Below are 21,066 nucleotides of genomic sequence, written 5' to 3'. Positions count from 1 at the left end.
AATCAAGAATGACTTCTAGTTTTCTGGTTGAGCAATTGGGTAGATGTTGGTGCCATTTACTGAGGCGGGAAACACTGCAGTGGGGCAGGTTTTGTGGGTAGAAGTCAAGTCTCGTTTTGAACAGATGAGTTTTGAGGTATCAAACATCCAAATGGAGATGTCACATAGCAGTCATATAAGAGAGTTTGAAACCTAGAGGAGAAGTCTGGGCTGGATATAAGTTTCGGAGTTATCAGTAGAGAGGTGGTGTTTAAAGCCATGGAGATGGATGAGCTCGTCTAAGGAAGGTGTGGAAAGTGAAGAGAAGGGAGTATGGAGACAGAGCCCTAAGGAATACCTATTTGTAAAAGACAACAAAGTGAAGGAGAAGCAGCAGCCCAGGGGGCAGAAAGAATACCAGGGGGTGATGGGTCTGGTGGGAGTGCTGCATAAAGATCCCCTGAATTTGTGCACTATTTCCCTATGATTGCACATATAGGCTGATTGCTATTTTTCACAATGCTAGGTCTTTGTTAGAATAAATCATCTTTAGATTTGTGGCACATTTTTTCTGGGATTCTGAAGGTATTTTTAAACATTATCCAGGTTTCCAGGGGTGTATTTACTTAACTACTCATTTTCATGTCTCCTACAAGAAGCCATATTTTGTCATAGTTCCCTTCTATAAGTAAACTAACCCTGTCATTTTTTTAGTTCTTTTTTTCTCTCTTGCCAGAATGTTAATAATTTTATTATCACTGTCACACAGGAATTTTCCCATAGATATTTTCTATACTTTCATCCATTAATAGAAATTAAGCTAATATTTTCTTTTCCTTGTGGACTAAAATCCAACTATTCTAAGACACAGTAATATGTCTTACTGAAATGCATTCGTATTTCAACCTCATGGGATGTTCTGCCAATATACATGTGGCCAACTATCCCTAGCTACCTTGTGCCTTGTTGTTATTTGCTAGTCCAATACTAAAATTTCTTCAGTTATATTTGACATTTCCAACCCAGGTTGAGCCTATGTTTTCAGAGAATTCTATTACCACATTTTAATTATTTTATACTGGGAATTTCAACCCACAGAGATTCTGTAGTACCTGACCGTATTTGAAAAGGATTATATACCGTTTGTATACATGCTTCCTTGAATCAGGATACTACAATCACTCTTGTCAAACTACAGTGATCCTTGTTATAGAATTACCACCTGGACATGCCATATCCATCATTTCCTGGCTACCTGCTTTTCGTCAAATTTCTACCACTAAGACTATGACAAGGATCTTTGAAGTCAAGGATCATATCTAACTCATGACTAATCCCCGCTCTCAGCCTAGCCATGCAAACTGCATACAAGAGGAATTCATTAACTATGTTGGATTTAATTCAGTGGCAATTATATTAAGGAACTCACTTTGCTTCTAAGCATCAATTCAGCCTTTCTCCTTTTTTTTGGTTTTTAGGACTTTATGAAAGAAGTTGGATAGCTCATCAGCATTTCTGCTAATCAGATGGGTATATTACTTTAAGAATGCCATTAAATTCATCTTAATCTCTCCAGAAAAGTGTATCAGACTGAATTCTGTATTCTTCCGTACTTTCTTCAGCTTAATAACTTTCCCATGAGACCTTCTACATTCAAGATCAGCAACCTGTGGCTAATTTTGTTTAGCATCTTTCTCATCTCCATTTAACCCAGAGATGATACTGATTTTTTTTTCTTGAGTGAAAAGCTGACCAACCTGAAATAATCCTTCCTATATCATCACTCTCCATTAGTTAAGAGCCCAGAGCTCTGTAGCACTGGTACTGGAATATCCGAGCAAACCCACACACACCTACCCGCAAATGAGTTTGCTCTAGCGGTCTTCTTTGCCTTGGGCCTATCTCAGGGCTGTGCATCTTTCATTGGTACACATGGGAGAGCAGCTCCCTGCAAAACCGCACAGGAGAAACAGGCCTTCTGCTCCATGTGTCCCAAAGTAGGTCTTCAGGCACCTAAACCTGCTCTAGTCCTCTCTCCTCTATTCAAGGCCTCAGCACAGGAAGGAATCCACATCTATGCTGCTGAATCCTAAGTTAACATATGTATCTAAAAAGCGATTCTCCTGGTACCCAAGCCACATGTCTTAGTAGGAAGTCATGTGTTTATAAATGTCGACCTACTAAATGGTTCCCTAGTGAACTAAGGAAGGTGGATTACTCTTTTAAGCCACATTCAATAAGCAAATCAGGCAGAATCCATGTCTTGTTATATGTTAAAATACAGGGAAAGATTTTATTGCTTCTTTAACCCACGTGTATAATTCTCAGCAAAAAGCAGAAATTTTACAGTAACACCTGTGAGCAGGTCTATAGCCCATGATGAAGGGAAACTCACATTCTGTGAACAGCACACTCTGAACTATTTCATTAACTCTGCATTTATCCATCTCTACTTTCATTTTCTCTCCTAAAGTTCCCTGATTTAAACATACTTTTCAGAAATCAGATTGGAAGGGAGATGGGACCCCAGTTTTCACTTAGAATTGGTGGGAAAGATGTCACTTAATAAGCTGTTCACTCTACTTGAATTCCTCCTATAAGCAAGATTTTCTAGGTACTTCGGAAGTGTTAAAAAAAAGTATAAGGAATATGAATGGGATCTCCTAATGAGACTTATCAACTAGTAAAAAGGCAGTACATGAACACACGTAGGCACAAAGCGGAGCAGAGGGGATTTGTGCAGCAACAAAGCTGGAGCACTGAGCAAAAAGGCAGTGTTTCCAGCTGTGGTTATGTTGGGATGTTCATGGATCAGGTCGTGACTGAGAGGATCCTTAACAGACAAGAGGGGATGGCAGGGATGAGGAGGAGCGAGTAAGGCCCTGAACTGGGGAGATGTTTTAGAAAAAAGAACATTTGAATTCAGAAATGCTAAGACTGGGTTCAAGTAAAGCTTGATCATATAATTTAACTAGAAAATAAAGCTACTATAAAGAAGAATTAAAAGATGAACTCGGATCAGATTTGGGGACTCCCAACGCTAAGCAGTAAAATTTTATTTTCAAGAAATGGAGTGACTTGGACCACTGGATATTGCCTGAGTTCATCCTGGGAAATGTTTTATGGATGTCTTTCTGTACATTTTCCCCAGATATAATTCTAAACTGGACGTCAGAGGAGCTCTGTTTTGGGAAATGTAGGTGGCAGCCGTGGACTCATGGAGACCAGTTAGGAAACTATGGCAATAGTTCAGAAGAGAGAAAATGAGCTCCATGTGGAAATGAGAGGAATATGACAGATAAAAGAGATACTGTGAAGAAAAAAACCCAACAGAATTTGACAACATGGAAGAGGAAAGTGTGCCAAATGTTAAGGAAGGAGGAAATGCATATCCAGAATAACTTACCTGGAAGGGTCTGAGAGAGTTCATTTTTATTCTTCTGAGCTTTTGAGGGCTACATGAGAGCCAAAAGGAATATAGGAGAATAATAGGAAACAAGTGCTTCCTGAAAAGGCTGCTATTCAGTGGTAACGGGCAAGCGAAGTAAGCAGCAGTAGCTAACACAGCATTGTATGCACAGACCTCTGTATTTTCCCACCTCATTATCTGGGGAAAGTCCCCTCAATGTCATCTCTTTTATTTTCTGGAATCTTTTGTACTTACCTGGGTTTCCACTATAGCTGCATCATGCACATTGCCCCTGGGCTTGTGGGGGTTGAACTGGGATATTCTGCAGATAACGGGAAGGGCTCTTACCTGTTGCTCTGATGGGACACATCTCAGGGGCGATGGTGGCCCCAGGAGACCAGCATCGGCCGACGTCACAGCAGCACTGCATCTTGGTTATGGACTGTGGCAGCTGGTTAGAACAACGCCCATTCGCCAGAGCTGTGTAACAGTATCCTGGGCGAACATCTGAGAGAACGAAGAAACACACACATAACATCAGCGAGATGCAACTTAGAACAACACTTTCCAGCTCCAGCACCTCCAGACTCCGCACTTGGGCTCTGGCAGGATGAACAGACACTCCTGCCCCTGGAAGGGAAGCTGCATGCACCGCTCAGGAACAATGCTTAGTCAGAAATCCTTTGTCTCACACCTTTCGCCCCTGCAAGCTGGTGCATTTGGCCAAAGTCCCACATTCCATCCCCAAGGTGGGAAGGAATGATCACAACCATGTGTGCCATAGGATAAGAGAGACTAAGAAAATCACTGGCAGTGACCGTTAATTAGGTATGAAGCCACATCTCTATACTGAAGGGAGAATGTGTTGTCCTTGGTTTCAAACTACTTAATTAGAGTCACTTTAGGCAAATATTGACATCAATCTATTTTAAAACAACATTAAGTCTGCACTATAGTCTACATTTCTAAAAGATCTTTCTTATTTTTCAGTCTGAAACTGTGAGTCAGACTTGTGAGATTTTTTTTAAAGGAGTCACCCACTGTGTAGTCGGACCCAATGCTCGTTAATCAAGATCTCCTTTCGTCCTGGGGCCCTGAGAGATTTTATAAGGCACTAATTATTGATAAGTTCAAAATGTACGTGATTCCAAGTTCTTAGTCCTACAGGATACGATGGTTCTTGAAATTTTTTCTTCTGGCAGAAAGGTATCTTCTCAAAGCAACACTGGAAGACACAGTTCTCTATATCGCTTTTATTGGGTTACGTCATGTCTGACTGCCATGACAACACTGACACACTGAAGCACAACTCTGGGCTACCAAAAAAGACCCTGTGACATAGGAGAAGCCTGACTGCTTCATGGACCTTGAAGGGGTACCATGAGCTAGAGGAGGCAGGAAGCCAGGTGCAGAACACTTAGATCTACCAACATGTGTTGAGATTGTACCTCTCTCCACGTCATATATCTCTGTACAGTCTATATAGAATCAAGTTGTGAAAAATAAACAATATTTTAAATATGCTTGTCATGTGGAGGACTATAAGTGTGAAATCCTTTTGTAAAGTGATTTCACAGTCAACACTCCAAGCCTATGTTTCCTGTAAATCTAAATTTTAAACATCAAATCTGATGAAAGAGGGTCATACCTATAATTGTTTTCATCTACATCATTCTTAAGAACACAAAGCCTTCAAATCTTGAGGGTTGCCATAAATTTAAAAAAACGAAATAAAATAAAAAACAGACCTAACTTAGAAACGTTGAAATTATTAACATCAAGTGAAGAAGGCTACAACAAACCTAGACAAACCATGAAAGAAAATTATAGGTCAGCTTTAAAGGATGCAAGATTATTTCTGAGAAGTACTTAAAACCACTAGCAAGTATAAATGTGCTTTCTAGAAATTTTTTGTGGTCCCAGTTCCTGAACCTCTGGTCAGACTAACACTCTCAGCAAAGAGGCAGGACAAGTTTTATTCCAGCCCGGTCCAGGGTAAAAGGCTAGAGAGAGAAGTGCAGACAAGGTATGCTCTGTGAAGCCATGGGTGGCACCTCCCCTATGAAGAAGGGGGAGAAATAGAATTTTCTACTTCCTAATTTTCATTGCCTTAAAGCCACTAATACTTTATACATTTGGGGATTAGTAAATATTTTGGGCATGGAAACCAAAGGCTGTTAAGAATGGGAAGAGATGTTCAAAACTGGCTTATATCCCAGCTTCAAATGAATTTGGTGGTCAAAACTCAGCGTAAACTCTTGACCAAAGTTTGTATATATAATTTCCAGCGCGGGCTCTATCTTTCAGAGCTGGGACCTACGGCTGCCAACAGCAAACTCTTAAAGGGCTAATGTCTACAATTTTGCAGATTAACTATGAACTATTTTGCTGCCCATCTGGCTGACCTGTATGTTAAATCAATGAGTTAGAGACTCTTGATCAAAATGGTAAATGCTGGGGCTTAAAAAATTACCAGCCTTGGTTGGGCTGTGGGCAGTCTCCGATTTACAAATGGCACCTGCACATACAATAATCATCTTGCTAATTTCTTTTTTCGCAGAAGAGCTTTTGTTAAAAATACATACATTAACACAAATTATAATTTTAAAGAAACCTAAGGGCTAATAAGTAAAGGGTAAGGGAAAAGTTGTGAAAACCAGGCACCATTTGGAGGCATTGACCCCTGGGCACACCAGCCTGAAGTTTTCCATGTCACCAGGTAGCAGTGGCAAAGGAAGCAGGAAGGAAACCATTCTGGTGCTGCATCACTTTGCACAGAGTGTACGGGGTGGCTTTAGGATAATCTGAAGACCTATGGGAGCCAAGGGAGAAGAATATTAGGACCTGGAGGAGACAACGGGAGGTAGGAGGAACTACAGACACCTTCACCTATTTTAAATTTACTCTGGCCAAGACATCTGGCAGAGAAAGAGAGAAAACTTTCCATCTTTATTCTCTTCTGAATCACTTGGCACTTCCTCTCAGGACCCAGAAATCACATTATATCAAAACAAATACGCTCTGGACTAAATAGGTGTTTGCAGGCCATCCTAGCCTATCAATAGGCCTCTCCTAACCAATCATAACATTGTTGTGTCCAACCAAGAGCTAGGAGCTTTGAGGCCCAAACTGGGTTCAGGACATCTTTAGGACTCCCAAGAACTGAGACAGAACATACTAATATGAAAAGGTCATATGAAAATACTACACAAAGCATTATAAAGTACTAAAGGAAGACCACAGAGCAAAAATTAAAAGAAAATAATACTGCAAGACAAAGGGAGTGTTGGGGCTGGGGCGTCTGGGAGTCTCAGAACAAGGGAACAGTTGGAATTTCATGACTAGAAGAGCTGTATAAGGAAGATACTGTATCTCACTATTACATATGGGGTTTCCTCTTGGTTAGATTTACTAATTCCAAACAACCAACTTACCAACAAACCTTGGATTTGTTCATAAATTGGAGACTATATGTATTTTCTTGCCACGAGGCATAATTTTGGGGGTCTCTGTGGTTTACCATAGCAGGAAATATCAGCATCAGGGAAGGGGGAAATGTCATTTGGGTCATTTTCTATAACAAGTTGCTAATTATGGGCACAGTAAAGTTCCGAGTAAGGAGAAACAGTGCTTGCCTAGGGGTACGGGCAAGCACAGGTTTTCTGCATCCGCTGTTCATTTGGGAGAAAGCAAAGTGGGGAGGCCGCACTGAGGATTCAGGCCCAAGTTGGAATCCCTACTCCCTCATTTATTAATTAGGCCAAATTCTTTTATCTAAACTCTCTAAACCTCAGCTTCTTCCAATCTACAGTACTGCTGTAAACGTTAAGTCAGATAATTTCCATAAAACCTAGGAGGTGACCCATGAATCTCAGTTCCTTCCTTTGTAAAAAGTTAGGATGGATAGATTTGGTAAAAAGAAAAGAACTTTAAAAATGTAAACTATCTACTATGTAAATATGTTTTAATCATTTTAATGTCATTTGGGGCTCCCTTTGAGGGTTAAAAAAAAATCTCCCTATTATCTGGCCAAGGAAAGAACTTCTGATCTACTTCTCTGCTGAGCACATCCACTGGAGGACACGCACCCACTGGGACAGTTTGGGTAGAAAAAGGAGGTACATGAATCGCCCTTGCCATTCTTTCACTGCAGTTCCAATGTCTATGGATAGATCCTGGAAAATCAGGCAAGCCAGGCACCACCATTGTTTCTAAGGAAAAGTCCAGAGATGCTTCCTTCACTCGTTGTCTTTATTCAAATATCAACTGTAAGAGACTGCCCTCAGCTTTTATTATAAATTACTAAGTAAAAAGGAATTCAGAATTTCAAGTGCAATTCAGTTTTGGTCTGCAATTCACGGCTTGTGGTAAGGATGTGACACAGCTGAGTGTCTGAAAATATGGGCCAGAAACAAACATCAAAAGATAGCTTTCATTTTTCTCCTAGGCCATGTGCCACAGGCTTCCTAGCTTTGCCCTAATAATAAGGAATTACTCATTTTGGTATTCAACAAATACTTATTGTTCACCTACGACATGCAAGAGATTGTGCTGAGAACCACAGAGGATATAAGGATAGCTGTTATGAGTCTTCCAGGAGACAAAAACATACGGATGCAGAATTTCCCTATAAGGCCATTTATGAGAAGCATATCCTCAGGTAAGGGAGGAATGGTTTCAGGCAAGCTGATCTGGGACATCTTCAAAGACAGAGAACCTGAGTAGAAGTGTGAAAGGTGCTTGAGTTGGGAAGCAGAGAAGTCTGAGTGGTGTACCACGCACGATGAAAGGCACGACAGAAGCGCCATGAACGGCCTGTTTGGGGATGAGAAGCAGGGACCGTGCTGACAAGTTAGCAAGGTTGGGAGGGGTCAGGGTGCGAAGCCCATTAACTATTAGTCTGTGCACTCTAGAACTTAAACTTTATCCTAGAATACCAAACTTTGAAGGTAGTGCAGGCATTGTTAAATCCAGCCGTTGTTAAATCTATTCTTTTAAACAACAGAATCCCTTATTTAATTGCTATTTTACATTGAAGCCTAACACCCACACAGACAAAAGCAGAGTTGTCTGGAGTGTGTGCATGGGGTGGGGGGAGGCAGGAACCCTTTCCACTCAGCCTCCCCTCTTTCACTGCCCTCCCACCCTTGCTCCAACCTCAGCAGATCTGGAGGGCTTCCCAGCACCTAAAGGATCCATGGGCGACACACCAAAACCCATTAATTTCCAAGTCCTAATGGAAAACTACCAGAGGCTTTTGAGTAAGAGGGTTATTTAATCAAAGCATATTTTAGGAAGATAAATTCAACAAGATGGTTTGTAGAGAAGCCAGGAAGCAGGGAGATCAATTAAGAGATTATTGCAAGGAAGATGGGCATGGATGTTAGCTCAGGGGCAGTCTTCCTCAGCAAAAAGAGGAGGGTTGGCAGTAGTTAGCTCAGGGCTAATCTTCCTCAAAAAAAAAAAAAAAAGAGATTATTGCAAAATTTCAGACCTAAATTGACAGAGGTCCCAGGAAATGACTGAAGTGGGGGTGGGGTAAAAAGAGAGAGGAGTCAAGGATGGCTTCAAGGTTTGACACTGGCATAATTGCAAAGTTAATTTATAGACTGAGGATGTCCATAGGATCTCCTGGATCATTCCTCTGTATGGGAGGCAAAAATCCCCAAAAAAGACCACAAGTTGCCTCTGTTCTTTAGGAGGGAGCTCAACTGCTTAACAGATTTCATAAACGTACACCTCACATCAAGTGAGAAATGTCCCCCTTAACAATCCTGCCTAGAGAGATGTTCTTTATGGAACTGGTTTACAGAAACCATGCACGCTGTTGATAATGAAACCTACCTATGCATCTGGTACCATCGGGGGAAGTGTAAAAACCGGGGGGACATTTGCAAAAGTAACTGCTGACTGTGTTCGTACATTCGCCTCCATCACAGATTCCAGGAATGGTGCTGCATTCATCAATATCTGGAACATAAAGAAGAGTTTCAGTGTTCCTGGAACACAGTATAATACGGTTCATCATTACATTCTGTAACGAAACAGCGATCCTTACAGAATAACACTGCATGTAAAGTAGTCAATTCAAAGGATGAGGGCTTCTTCTCTCAACACAAGCTTACCTAAAGAATTTACCAAATGCAAGAGATTAGAGCAAAACAAAAGAAACTTCTTTAAAATCTAAAAGTGTGCGCTGTTGTTTCACCAAGTAGCTATAGCTTGCTAATATTCCAAATGTCATTTATTTAAAATTTTGTTTTCCCCGTCCTCTCCATATTTTGCATTGAGTGAAGCTCCCTTTCTATTTACCCTGTAACTTAGAACATTTCTTCTCCAGTCTAAGTACTGCTCTTCACTTATAAAACAGAATAGAGTTCTAAGTGGACCAGATTCAAGTGTCTTCTGACTCAGGTTCACCCTGTTAGTCAAAAAGGCAGCAATGACACCGTTTACACGCAGTTTAACTTTTTTAAAAGCAAAATCCCCATTATTCTATGCTGGGCTAGAGGCTAAACCAAACAATATTTCGCTGCTTATATTAGAGTCAATGCTAACATAAACAGCACTGTCATTGCGAAGTTGTGTAACAGTAAAGGTGCATATTCTATTCTGGCAGATGAAAATTTTATTGGAGTCAGTGAAAGTCAGGCAGAGAAACAGCCAAGGACAGAGCCTGAGGTTCTAGAGTTGGCATAACACCTCAAGGCACATTTTACGACAGTTCTTTAACATCCATCCTCCTATATGTACCAAGCACATTCCTATTTCAGACCAACAAAAAGGCAAACAAGCATATCAAGGAGCCTGGAGGATTCAACAACCTCATTTAAGGATTAAGGAGGATATAACAATGCAAAAGTGTTAAGAAGACTATACCTTTCTCAAAGTGTCCTTAAAAGTTAATGTCTGAGTCATATAACGCCCATCAAAGATCATGCGAGAAGATAGTGTCTATTAAAAGAAATATTTTTCTACCCGTTAGTATAAACGATTGCCATCATCCTTATTAAGGCCACTTAACATACATCAATATCCAAAGAGGTTATTTAAGTGACAGAATATATCAGAAAAAGTGATTTAGAAAACAGAATTAACTTTGGCAGGATGAAGGAAACACCTTCTTTCATGTGCTGGTTAGGTTCCATTTGGACACTCTACTAAAGATTATAACAACAATAAGAAGAAGAGTTAACGTGTTGAGTGCCAGGCGTTGTCTAAACACTTCATATGTGTCAACTCATTTAATCTTCACTGTAGAGGTAGGATCATAGAACATGATTTTTATAATTCTGGTGACCAGGAGGTGGCCCTGGCATGAGGGGCCCACCCGCTGGCACAGTAGTTAAGTTCACGTGTTCTGCTATGGCAGCCCGAGGTTCGCAGGTTCAGATGCTAGGTGCAGACCTACACACCACTCATCAAGCCATGCTGTGGCAGCATCCCACATGTAAAATAGAGGGAGACTGGCACAGCTGTTGGCTCAGGGTGAATCTTCCTTAAGCAAAAAGAGGGAGATTGGCAACAGCTGTTAGCTCAGGGCCAATGTGCCTCACAAGAAAAAAAGAAGAAGAAAACTGGCATGAATAAAACCCAAAATAAGAGCAAAGAGGTTCATTTATAAAGTAATATTAAACACAGGCCTCCAACTGCCAGGGGCTGGGTGAGGGGAGGGGGCAGGATTTCCACTTAGGTGCGTGCCCTCAAAGTCCACAGGTCAGGAAATACACCGTTGGTGCACACCTCCCTAATTTTCACACAAAGATAAAACTACCAGGCCCAATTGTTCAATTTGAAGAGCTTAAATGGCTCTCAATTCCCTTCACTGTCCTCTCCTCAATGACACACCCTTTTTCCTTCATGTGTCTACGGCCTTTCTACTTTCCTGAACCACCTCACTTCTCAGTCCCATTGCTTCATAGTGATGGAAGCAAGAGTTCTGATTTCAAGACCAGGCTGTGGTGGAAGTCCCTGAGAGTAAAACACTGCAGTAGAGCGTTTGAATTAGAATCAGTTACACTCTGAAACTCATCCATACTAATATATTATTTCTCCAGGCTCTTACCACTCTGTGGTTATCTCTTTTCAATAACATTTCAGGGATCCCAAGTAGGAGAGAATTTGAGAACAGTGGCTTTCTCAGAGTTTCTGTAAGTCAGTCTGTATCAACGCCAGCCATAAAAGGAAATCAGTTTAAGGGGCCTGGTTGGGAGAGCAGCTGGGCTGGGAAGAGCTCCTTCCGGGCTCTGGACACTTTCCCGAGTCCTTGGGGCAGGAGGGAGACACAGAATTGCTGGGAAGTAGCTATCCCTTGTAGCTGCCCGTGGCCTCACTGGCTTCTTGCTGTAAGCCTGAGAAGGGGCACAAATGGTAGGTTCCTTCCCTCCTGATTTACTGCCCCTGTCCTTCATTCTTGTTCTTCCTTCTCATCCCTCTATCGCATCTGCTCTTCCTGAGCGTTCCTCTTATCCCTTGGCCACTTCCCTATCCTGGGGCTCCTCCAGCAGGAGGGGAGGAAGGAGTGTTGGGGGCAGATGGGATGGAGCGTGGTCTCAGTTCTGGGACAGGCATCACCGGGACACTCAGCCATTCAAGAGCTCCCTCCAAGATCATGGACGTGTACCATGAATGAGATGGAAGCCAGTTAACCTGATCTTGACTGTCTAGGATTACTAATAAAGAGAGAGAAAAAAATAAACTAAAAATTGTGGCAGCTGTTTAAAAGGAAATGTGACGCTCATAATTATGAATGCCTCCAAGCCTGTGAGATGAACCTTGCTGTATTATCTACACGAAATCCAGTGTAAAATGTGTGACTGAAACATAAACAAGCTGATTCTTCAAGTCACATCAAAACAAACATCAGCCAAACTCTTCCATAGTCACACCATCTACACCAGCTTGCATGGTTTCTTATTCATGCAGCACCAGCTGTCTGATCACAACTGGAAAATAATGAGAAACGTGAAGATGGGGTCTGGGTTGCATAAGTGGAAAGAACCCCAGATACCATCTTGTTCAACCTCCTCATTTGAAAGTTGAAGTAACTCAGAGATGGTAACCGACTTGTCCAAGATCACACAGAGGATGAGGGACATTACCTGGATTAGGGCCAGGTCTACCTATTTCCAGGGCCCTTATGCCTCTACCGCAGAGATTTTGTTCAGCAAGTGTATAGGGAGCCAGAGACCTTGAAGTGGGAGGGTCAAGGACCAGCAAACAACTGCAGACGATGGAGCCCCATCTATGGCAATGGGTTAAGTAGCCCCAGGAATTCTCCTTGGTGCCTGAGAGGATAAGAGCCGCTAAGAGCAAGTAGCCAACAGATAAATATGTCATTATTTTAGAAAGGGGAAGTCTTAAGGTTTTGGTCTCACACATTAGGGAGTGCATGGACTTAAAAGCTACATTTTTAAAAATCCTTTGCATCATGCAATGCTATTATAATTGCCAAAGGCTGGGCTGGCGATAATCTAAATCCCAAAATATTAGTGGTTAATTAGGAATCCAAGGGACTTCTTCCAGAAATAAAATTTAATCCTTTAATTAGACTTTTTATTTCTTAATTTCCTCCCACAGTAACCTATGCAAATACGGGCTTGGTTTCCAAAAAGAAAAGGCTCATGTGTTCTTTCAGTGTGCACACTCGAGTCATTGGAAAAATCAACAGCGAAGGTGGGCATGAACTCTGTTTCCCTTTTTCTCAAATCACAGCTATAAATCTCAATCTCTTTCATCTTAAATTCATGAAAATTTAATAATTGTTACTTAATCGCTTCAGCTTGTTAATTTACACTTCAAATGTTCCTAAATTGTATGTGTTGAGATAAAACTTAGTCTGTGACTTTTTTTAAGTTTTGGGAAAGGGGGGTATTTTAAGAAGTAAGAGAGAATTCTGCAAAAAGAAGCTCTCACGAAAAGCTGCTTTCACCAAAACTGAGGGGGTGAAGGTTAGCATCTTATAAACTTGCTAAAACCAACTTTTTATTGAATTGGTTTTTTAAAAAAATTACTGCGGGCTCCCAGGTACCCACATCCTTTCTCTCCAAGTCAAGAGGAAGATACACTTAAAAAGCCACTTGAAGTAATGGCAAAGGTACCAGAACAATTTTCACAAGGGCACAAAATCCCACTGTGGCCTGACTATCTTTCTAGGGCACAGAGGTGGTCTCTTCATTCTTTTAGTGGTGTAGGCGAGATTTTCCAGAATTCCTTCTATGGACCATCTAGAAATCATCGCATGCCCAGAGTTATGCCATCCCCATTTTGAGGCGCTGGAGCAGGAGAAGAGCAAGAGAGTTGATGGAGGGGACCCAGCTCACCAAGCGTTCTCAGAGAACTTTTGACCACTTTCCTCCCAGAGTAAGACAGGGCAACAAGGCCCAATCCAGCCTCCAGGCCAGAGTACAAGTAGGACTAACAGGATATTTTCTTCCAATATCAATTTTGCATAGAAAAATAAAAAGGTAGGGGGAAAAAACCATCATCTGAATTTAATGTAACAGTAGATGGCAAAGGGGGAAAAAAAAAGGTCTAGTCAAAAGTATTCTGTTTTTATCTTGCTACTGACTTCAATATGTAGCCGGGAAAAAAAAAAAATTGTGGAAAAGGATTAAGTAATTCTCAGACTGAATTTTTGGTCCATTGGTTACACCACCATAATAGGTTTCTTAGCATTAATAAAAGGATTTTGAATCATTTTTCTTTCAGTCTGAGTATTAAATCTGTGTGTCTTCTGTCTAGTTCACAACCATAGAAGGTGATCAATCCTGAGTGATGTTAACTGACTAGTCTGAATGAAAGGCAAGGAATGCAGGAAAGCAATTCTAGCCCAGGTGCAAAGCTTTAACAACTCCAAAAAACAAACACAGACTGGACAAGTCATATGGACCATGTTGCCCAAAATCTTAAAGCTGATTCTGTCTCTTGAAACTGAAAATATGAAGCTGAGAAAAAGGCTCAAGATGTAAGACACACCCCACTGTTGATTGCATTTGATAAAACTTTATAGCTTATTAATGTCATACAAAGAGATGTATGACAATGCCTGAAAATGCATACCATAATATTTTAAATCTTTTGAAATATTAGAAAACATAGTTGTTAAAGTAGAGGTAATGGCTTATATCTAGGAAAGAAGACAATGTAAAATGGTACAATAAGCACCTGAGTTTGAGTCAAAAGATGTAAATTTGAACATTATGTGAATGACCTCAGACAGGGCACTGAACATACCCAAGACACAGATCCTTAATTTATAATGTGAAAGGGTGGCACCAGGTAAGTCCTTTGCTTCTTTCAGTATCAAAATTCTCTGCTTCTAACTTAATCCACAATATAACTTCTAAAATACACTGGCCTATAGAAAGTCAACTTTACTGTTCTTTGAAACTTACTATATATATATTTTTTTTTATGCTTTTTTGGTGAGGAAGATTGGCCCTGAGCTAACATCTGTTGCCAACCTTCCTCTTTCTTTTTTTCTCCCTAAAGCCCCAGTACATAGTTATATATCCTAATTGCAAGTCGTCATTTGAGTTCTTCTATGTGGGACCCTGCCACAGCATGGCTTGATGAGCAGTGTGTAGATCTGTGCCCAGGATCTGAATCAGCAAAACCCAGAGCCACCGAAGTGGAGCACACGAACTTAACCACTCGGCCATGAGGCCGGCCCCAAAACTTACAATATTTTTAAGAAGCCCTACTTCTTTAATAAGAACATAAATTTTTTCACAGCTACCTCAACTGTTTATAGCATGTTCAAGAACATATCATAAATTCTATGATGATTAAAAACTTAAAATCAACTCTAACTCATAAAGATAATTCTATCAGAGTTAGATTATTCAGTTTCAGGGTAAGTAGATATTAAACGTCTTATATGTAATTTATGAATTGCACTTCAAATTTTAAAGCTGTCTTTCACATGCGTGATATACCGGAGCGATCAACAAAGAAAGATTAATGATCCAAGCCCAGGCAAGTGACTATTCCTCATTGCTAGGGTTTAGGGATATAGTGCACATATCTAAAAGAAAGTGTATCAACAAAAGTGCACGTGTCTAAATGAAACCTCGTATCACATCAGATAGAGTGAGTCATGAAGGAAGAAAAAAGTTTTCTCTGCTGAGCTTGATAAGAGATGTAGTGTTGAGAAGGCTGCTACATTATTGTCAGACATTACACATATAAGGTACACGCACTCACCAAAGGAAAGAGAGTTTAGTGTCGCCCACTTATTTCCTGGATGCTTTCCTCTCATGAAAAAAGTATTTATTACACTTGGAAGTCAAATCTCTTTTTGGCGAACGGCAGTAGTGGTGGGTATGAACACATTCTCTGTATATGCATTTTTAGAAACTTAATCTATAAACTAAATTCAAATATATAAATATACCTCAAATTATTTTCCTGTTTGATTAATATTAAAAGGTGTCCATTTGATGGGCAGAAAAGAAAACCCTAAACTTGCACTAGGAGCATAAATATAAGAGTTAATAGCTCTCTCAGAAAAAAATCAAATATACATTTTAACTAGAAAAACATCAGGAGATATGTCATTCTGAATGATATGTAATGATCACATTTAAATTTACGTCTCTAGAACTATGCAAAAACATGTGTCTTGAACATTTTAACCCAAATATTGGTTCAAAAATATTTCATGTTTTAATATTTAATTTGATTCAGATGTATCTCTTATTTTGGGTCTATAAAAGTGGAAAAAGCTGCAGGGTTTTTCTGGTTCAATAGCACAAAGGCATATTATTCCTGGTAAGAATATTATATTTACACATTCACAGGAATGATAAAGACAGAAGGATTTAGGAACAATTTGCAAAAAAGCTTGTCACTGATTTGGGTTTTGCCTGCGCCCCCCACCCCTTAACTACAAACCATGATATTTCTTACCTTCACATTTTTGTGTCACTTCATTAAATTTGTGTCCAGCCGGGCATTTGCACTCAAAAGACCCAACAGTATTAATGCAATTTCCTCCTTGACAGAGCCCAGGGATGGCCTGGCATTCATCCACATCTGTCAGATTTTAGGAGAAAGAGAGAGAGATTCATATAAAATTCATTGCAGAAGAAAATGTGATAGTTTGTCCACAATTATATTACCATAGTTATATCAATGAGTTATTTGTCCTTCATAATATTTGGAATATAATGAGAGAAACTATTTCTCACCATTATGTTATATAAAATAAATTGAGTAATATAATTTGGTCAATAATGTTCTATTAGAAGTCACAAGAATTCTTTATTGCCCCACCTGCCATCTTTTCTCACGTAGAAGAGAATATTTGTACTAACTTTTGTGGGTTTTATTATGCCTGCTGCAAAGTACAAGGATACAATGATCAGAATGTGGACAGTAATAACTACAATTATTCAAGAAATCTTTAGACTCAAAATCAACACATTTCTATAATAAAACTGTCTTTAAGAGTTGTATTGAGTGATTCAGTTAAAACAGAATTTACTTAAGATCACTCAGACTACACAAGACAGCTAATGTTTTTATATAAAGGAAATGGAAAATTTTCACCTTACATTCTGAAGAATTGTCTTACGCAGTAAAAATTAACAAGCCAGGAAATTAGGCCCAGAAGTGAGCGATATCCTCAGACGAATGTGCAGACTTACCTTGCTGGCAGGGCAGCCGCCAGTGGGAACCCTTTTAAACGTAAGTCAGATCATGTCCCTCCTCAGCTTAAAGTTCAAGTCCATACTAAATCCTAGAAGAGTCTACCTCACCCCTCTACTCTCTGACCTCATCTCCTAACCTTTCCCTCTCTCACTCCTCTCCATACACACTGGCTTCCTTGCCATTCCTCAAGTACACCCAGGATGCACTCTCCTCAGGGTTTTGTAGCGGTGGCCTGTCTGCCTGAACTATTCCTCCTCCACAGAGCTGCACGGTTCGTGCTGTCCCATCCATCAGGTGTCTGCTCCACTGTAGCAGTGGACCCTTCCCATCCCAGTCCAATAGCAACACCCCAGTCCTCTCTCTCCCCATCACTCAGCTAACTCATCACTTACTCACTCTGCTCATTTTTCCCCATAGGACAAATCACCAACTGACCTAATAAATATCTGTTTGCTTTGTTTTGTTTTACAAGTCAACTGTCTTCAATATAAGTTTCCAAAGAGAAGGTTCTTTGTCCATTTTGTTCACTGCTAAAACCTTACCACCTAAAGAATAACTGTGATCCTATGTGAAACCTCAAATATTAACCTTCCAGGAACAAAAGTAATCATTCCAGGCTCATTAGAAAGATCGTAAAACTGCATGTACATTCTCTCCATCTCTTCAACCATAACACACAGAAGTCTGGTTTAATAAGAAGCCCCAGGGAGGCAGTCTAACTTTTCTTCCTCTACTTGGGGAATTTTATAAGAAATTGTGAAGGCTGGTGGACTCTTTAGCTTTACTCTTCACGTGTGAAGCGAGAGAGCAATTGCCAATTGTAAGATTTCTAATAATCTGTGTTCTTGAGAGAAGTTGCCACGCAGGAAAAGGGGTGCTAAAGGAACAACAATTTATTTCGGTATAAAAGTGTCACTTACTGTTTTAAATGGAATGTCCTGGCCCACAAATGAATGACTAATATGTGAAGTACAATTAGATTATGTTTTATAGCTGATCTCTATTTGTCTTAGACCAGAATTTTCCATCCTCTTGATATGTTCAATATGTTTATTAAAATGTTATTTGAAATTAAAATTGGACATTAAGCAAAACTAGATAGTGTCATTGATTGTCATTTTTAGCCAAGAGGAAATATATATGAGGGCGTTTCTCTGCCGGCCATACATTCCACAGCTGAAGACAGAATAATCTCCTTTATGAACCCATTTGCCCACAGACCCTCACATCTGGCCTAAGGTCTAAAAACACCAGCAAGGAGACAGAGCCCCAAGCTGACAGCAGAATCTCTCCAAAGAAAGTAGCCAAACCTGGAGAATTTCATCCTCAAACTGGCAACAGAACTGCCATTTTGATTCCATGGGTTTTCACAAATTTTCTTAAAAAAACTTTTTTTTCCCTTGAATGTTGAATAGTAGAGTCAGAAAGAGACAGAAAGAAAATGCTGGAGAAGTTTAGATTGTATGAAATGAATAGCAAAGCTAAAGAAAAGCAGCTCTTCCCTCTCCCTCTTCATTCTCTTTCCTCCAATTCTCATAGCACCTCCACTTCTGACAAGGACCCATGGACAGGCAGCCGGGCACTGTCACTGTCAATGAGTTCATGGGTATTAGCTGACTTCAGAACACCAAGACTAAGAATTTCTTCAAAACTCACTCAGACTTCTAAGGATGAGAAAAATAAGAAGGCACCAAAGAAAAGGGGAACTAAACTTACTCTTTATTTTATAAAATCATACAATCTACCCCTTTGCAATTCTAGGGTTTCCAAGTGACTTCTTGCTGCTCCTGACATTCAGAAGGATACACTCAAGAGCATACAAAGGAACTGTATGTTGGACATAGAAGCCAGGGGCCAGGACCAACAGCATTTATCAGAAGTGAAATTTACTGAAGCATAATTTAATAGAGGACCCACAGAACTGTGTGATTAAGCTCAAGTTCTGTTTTATTGCATATTATCCTTAGAACGAACACATAGAACAAAACCAAACTAGTATCTATTTGCCTCAGAAAAGCATACCCTGAATTTTCTGAAAATATCGCAGTATGCTAAAAAAGCACTGAAGATGTCGAAAGGAAACAGATACAGCCTGGGAGTTTTCAGTCCCATCAGTTTAGTGTGGAGCTGCCTCTGTTCACTTCCTCCTGTTTCCTGCCAGACATCCAGACAATAAAAGAATTTGTACAGCTGGAAGAACAGGAGTAAAAGCCAAAAACAGGGTAAGGGCTTCTATGGGAGGCAGGAGAAGAAGTAAGCAGGCGACATCTGGGGATATTTAAAACTATGAAACAAATCCTAATTTATTTCTGACTTGTGAAAAAATAAAGCATAACGCAGCATGTAAAATGGAGAGAGGAACAATTTTCTTCAGGTCAACTAAGTACAACCCATGAGACAGAGGAACTCCAACAATTTCAAATGAAGGAAAAAAAATTAAGAAAAACAAATTAACTTGTTCACAAATTTTGCTTTGTGTTTATACCCAGCATTACTATAATGCACAGCATTGCTGTAAACAGAATCATACCACCCCATGGAAACAACTCTGAGGTCAGCGGGGAGAAACGGCTGGCAAGGAAAAATCCAAGGAGACCAGCTGCTCTCTCGTGAGCCATGCTCCTAATGCCTAAGTTGGACATCATGCCGTCAGCGAAATCGTGAAGTTATGTCTCTGACACTGCTTTTCCATTCTTTCCAACTCCATTGGAGAATGGCTCTCCAGAGCAAATAAGATGAATCCATTAATAATTCCATCAGCCTATGGTTTACCTTGACAAGCTCCTGTGCGGATATTTGGAATGAAGCCTCGGCGACAGGGGTGGGGCTGGGCAGGGCACATCTCACAGGGGTGGCCCCAGGCTCGGCCGACTGTGGCACAGCAGAGCGTTTTTGTACAGACAATCCCGCTGAGCTGTCCCTGGCACATCTGGTTGCTGATCACAGTAAAACACGGGCCTGTCCTGTAATCTGAAAATAAAGAAGGAGAATTCCATAAAAGTCCAGAAAAAGCAGGAATCATCACACGGAGGAACAGCTGGGCCCATCTTCCTTGACTCCATTGGCAAACAGTCTTCATGTGAAGCCTTGGGCAGACCACTCTACCTCTGAACCCCATTTTCCTCACTCACAAAATGGGGATAAAAAAACCAGTTCCTATCCACTTTGAACAGCTGTTGTGAGGATGAGATGAGGATATACTTTACCATTGTGACGTGTTATACAAATATAACATAATATTATTACAGATTCATTCACTCAGGAAAATATATCAGCGCCTACTACAAATCAGCCCCGATGCTTGATGGAGATGCTTCAGGGATTAAAAGAGACCACAATCCTGCCCTCACGGAGCTTACAGTCTATCAGTACTTAGGTTGGAGACAGCAAAGAATTTCAAACCTTGCAATGAGGCAAGTCCTGCCACCGTCTTCCCAGGAGTTTCTTGAACAAAAGAAACAGTTCCCTGTTTCTTTTGGATTGTGTCCATCTTATTTCAAACACAAAAAATAAGCTAACAAATCAAAAAGTTAAAAATTAAAAAAAAATGTTAGCCATGCAAAAGATATTAAGTATTTAATATAAAGAGGACATTGATCTGAGATCACTGTAGCCCTTGGGCAAAAAGGTCATCTTAAAGCAAACAGAGATAAGCTAAGACCACAGGACAATTTCCAAGAAGTCTCATCAGATAACAAAAGTTGCCTCCATCTTTTTTTTTTTTTTTTTTTTTGCTAAAGGGAGAAAGTCAATCTAGATTTAGCAGCCAATAAACAAGAAAGATTGAGATGTAGTGAGCACAAAGGAGCAAGGTCAGGCTGTCCTTAGCCTCCCTATGAGAGGAATCAGGGACATAATACCCCCTTTCTGTTCCACAGTGGTCTTGAAGATAAGGAAGGCTGGGCTGTGGCAAGACCATGGGCTCCTATCCACTACCCAATACTGCATGCTTCCCTATGTCATTTTTCAGGAGCACACAGAGGGTTTCCTGTGAGTCTAGGGATGGACTACATGACCCTGGT

At 40.4% G+C, this 21,066-nt stretch overlaps 1 protein-coding gene across 1 annotated transcript in view; it reads right to left on the bottom strand.

Annotated features, from left to right (window-relative positions):
• The window catches only part of FBN1 (fibrillin 1), a 227,109-nt gene that overhangs the window by 104,970 nt on the left and 101,073 nt on the right, over window positions 1–21,066 (bottom strand). Inside the window, exons 7-10 of the mRNA XM_014852866.3 lie at window positions 19,817–20,014; window positions 16,301–16,426; window positions 9,233–9,358; window positions 3,737–3,895 (exon numbers count right to left, since the gene is read on the bottom strand). Coding sequence (XP_014708352.1) covers window positions 3,737–3,895; window positions 9,233–9,358; window positions 16,301–16,426; window positions 19,817–20,014 — 609 coding nt within the window. The remainder of the gene's footprint in view (window positions 1–3,736; window positions 3,896–9,232; window positions 9,359–16,300; window positions 16,427–19,816; window positions 20,015–21,066) is intronic.

The sequence above is a fragment of the Equus asinus genome, chromosome 2 (genome assembly GCF_041296235.1).
Source record: "Equus asinus isolate D_3611 breed Donkey chromosome 2, EquAss-T2T_v2, whole genome shotgun sequence".
Taxonomy (NCBI): Eukaryota; Metazoa; Chordata; class Mammalia; order Perissodactyla; family Equidae; genus Equus; species Equus asinus.
This window is presented reverse-complemented; position numbering and strand designations above follow the sequence as displayed.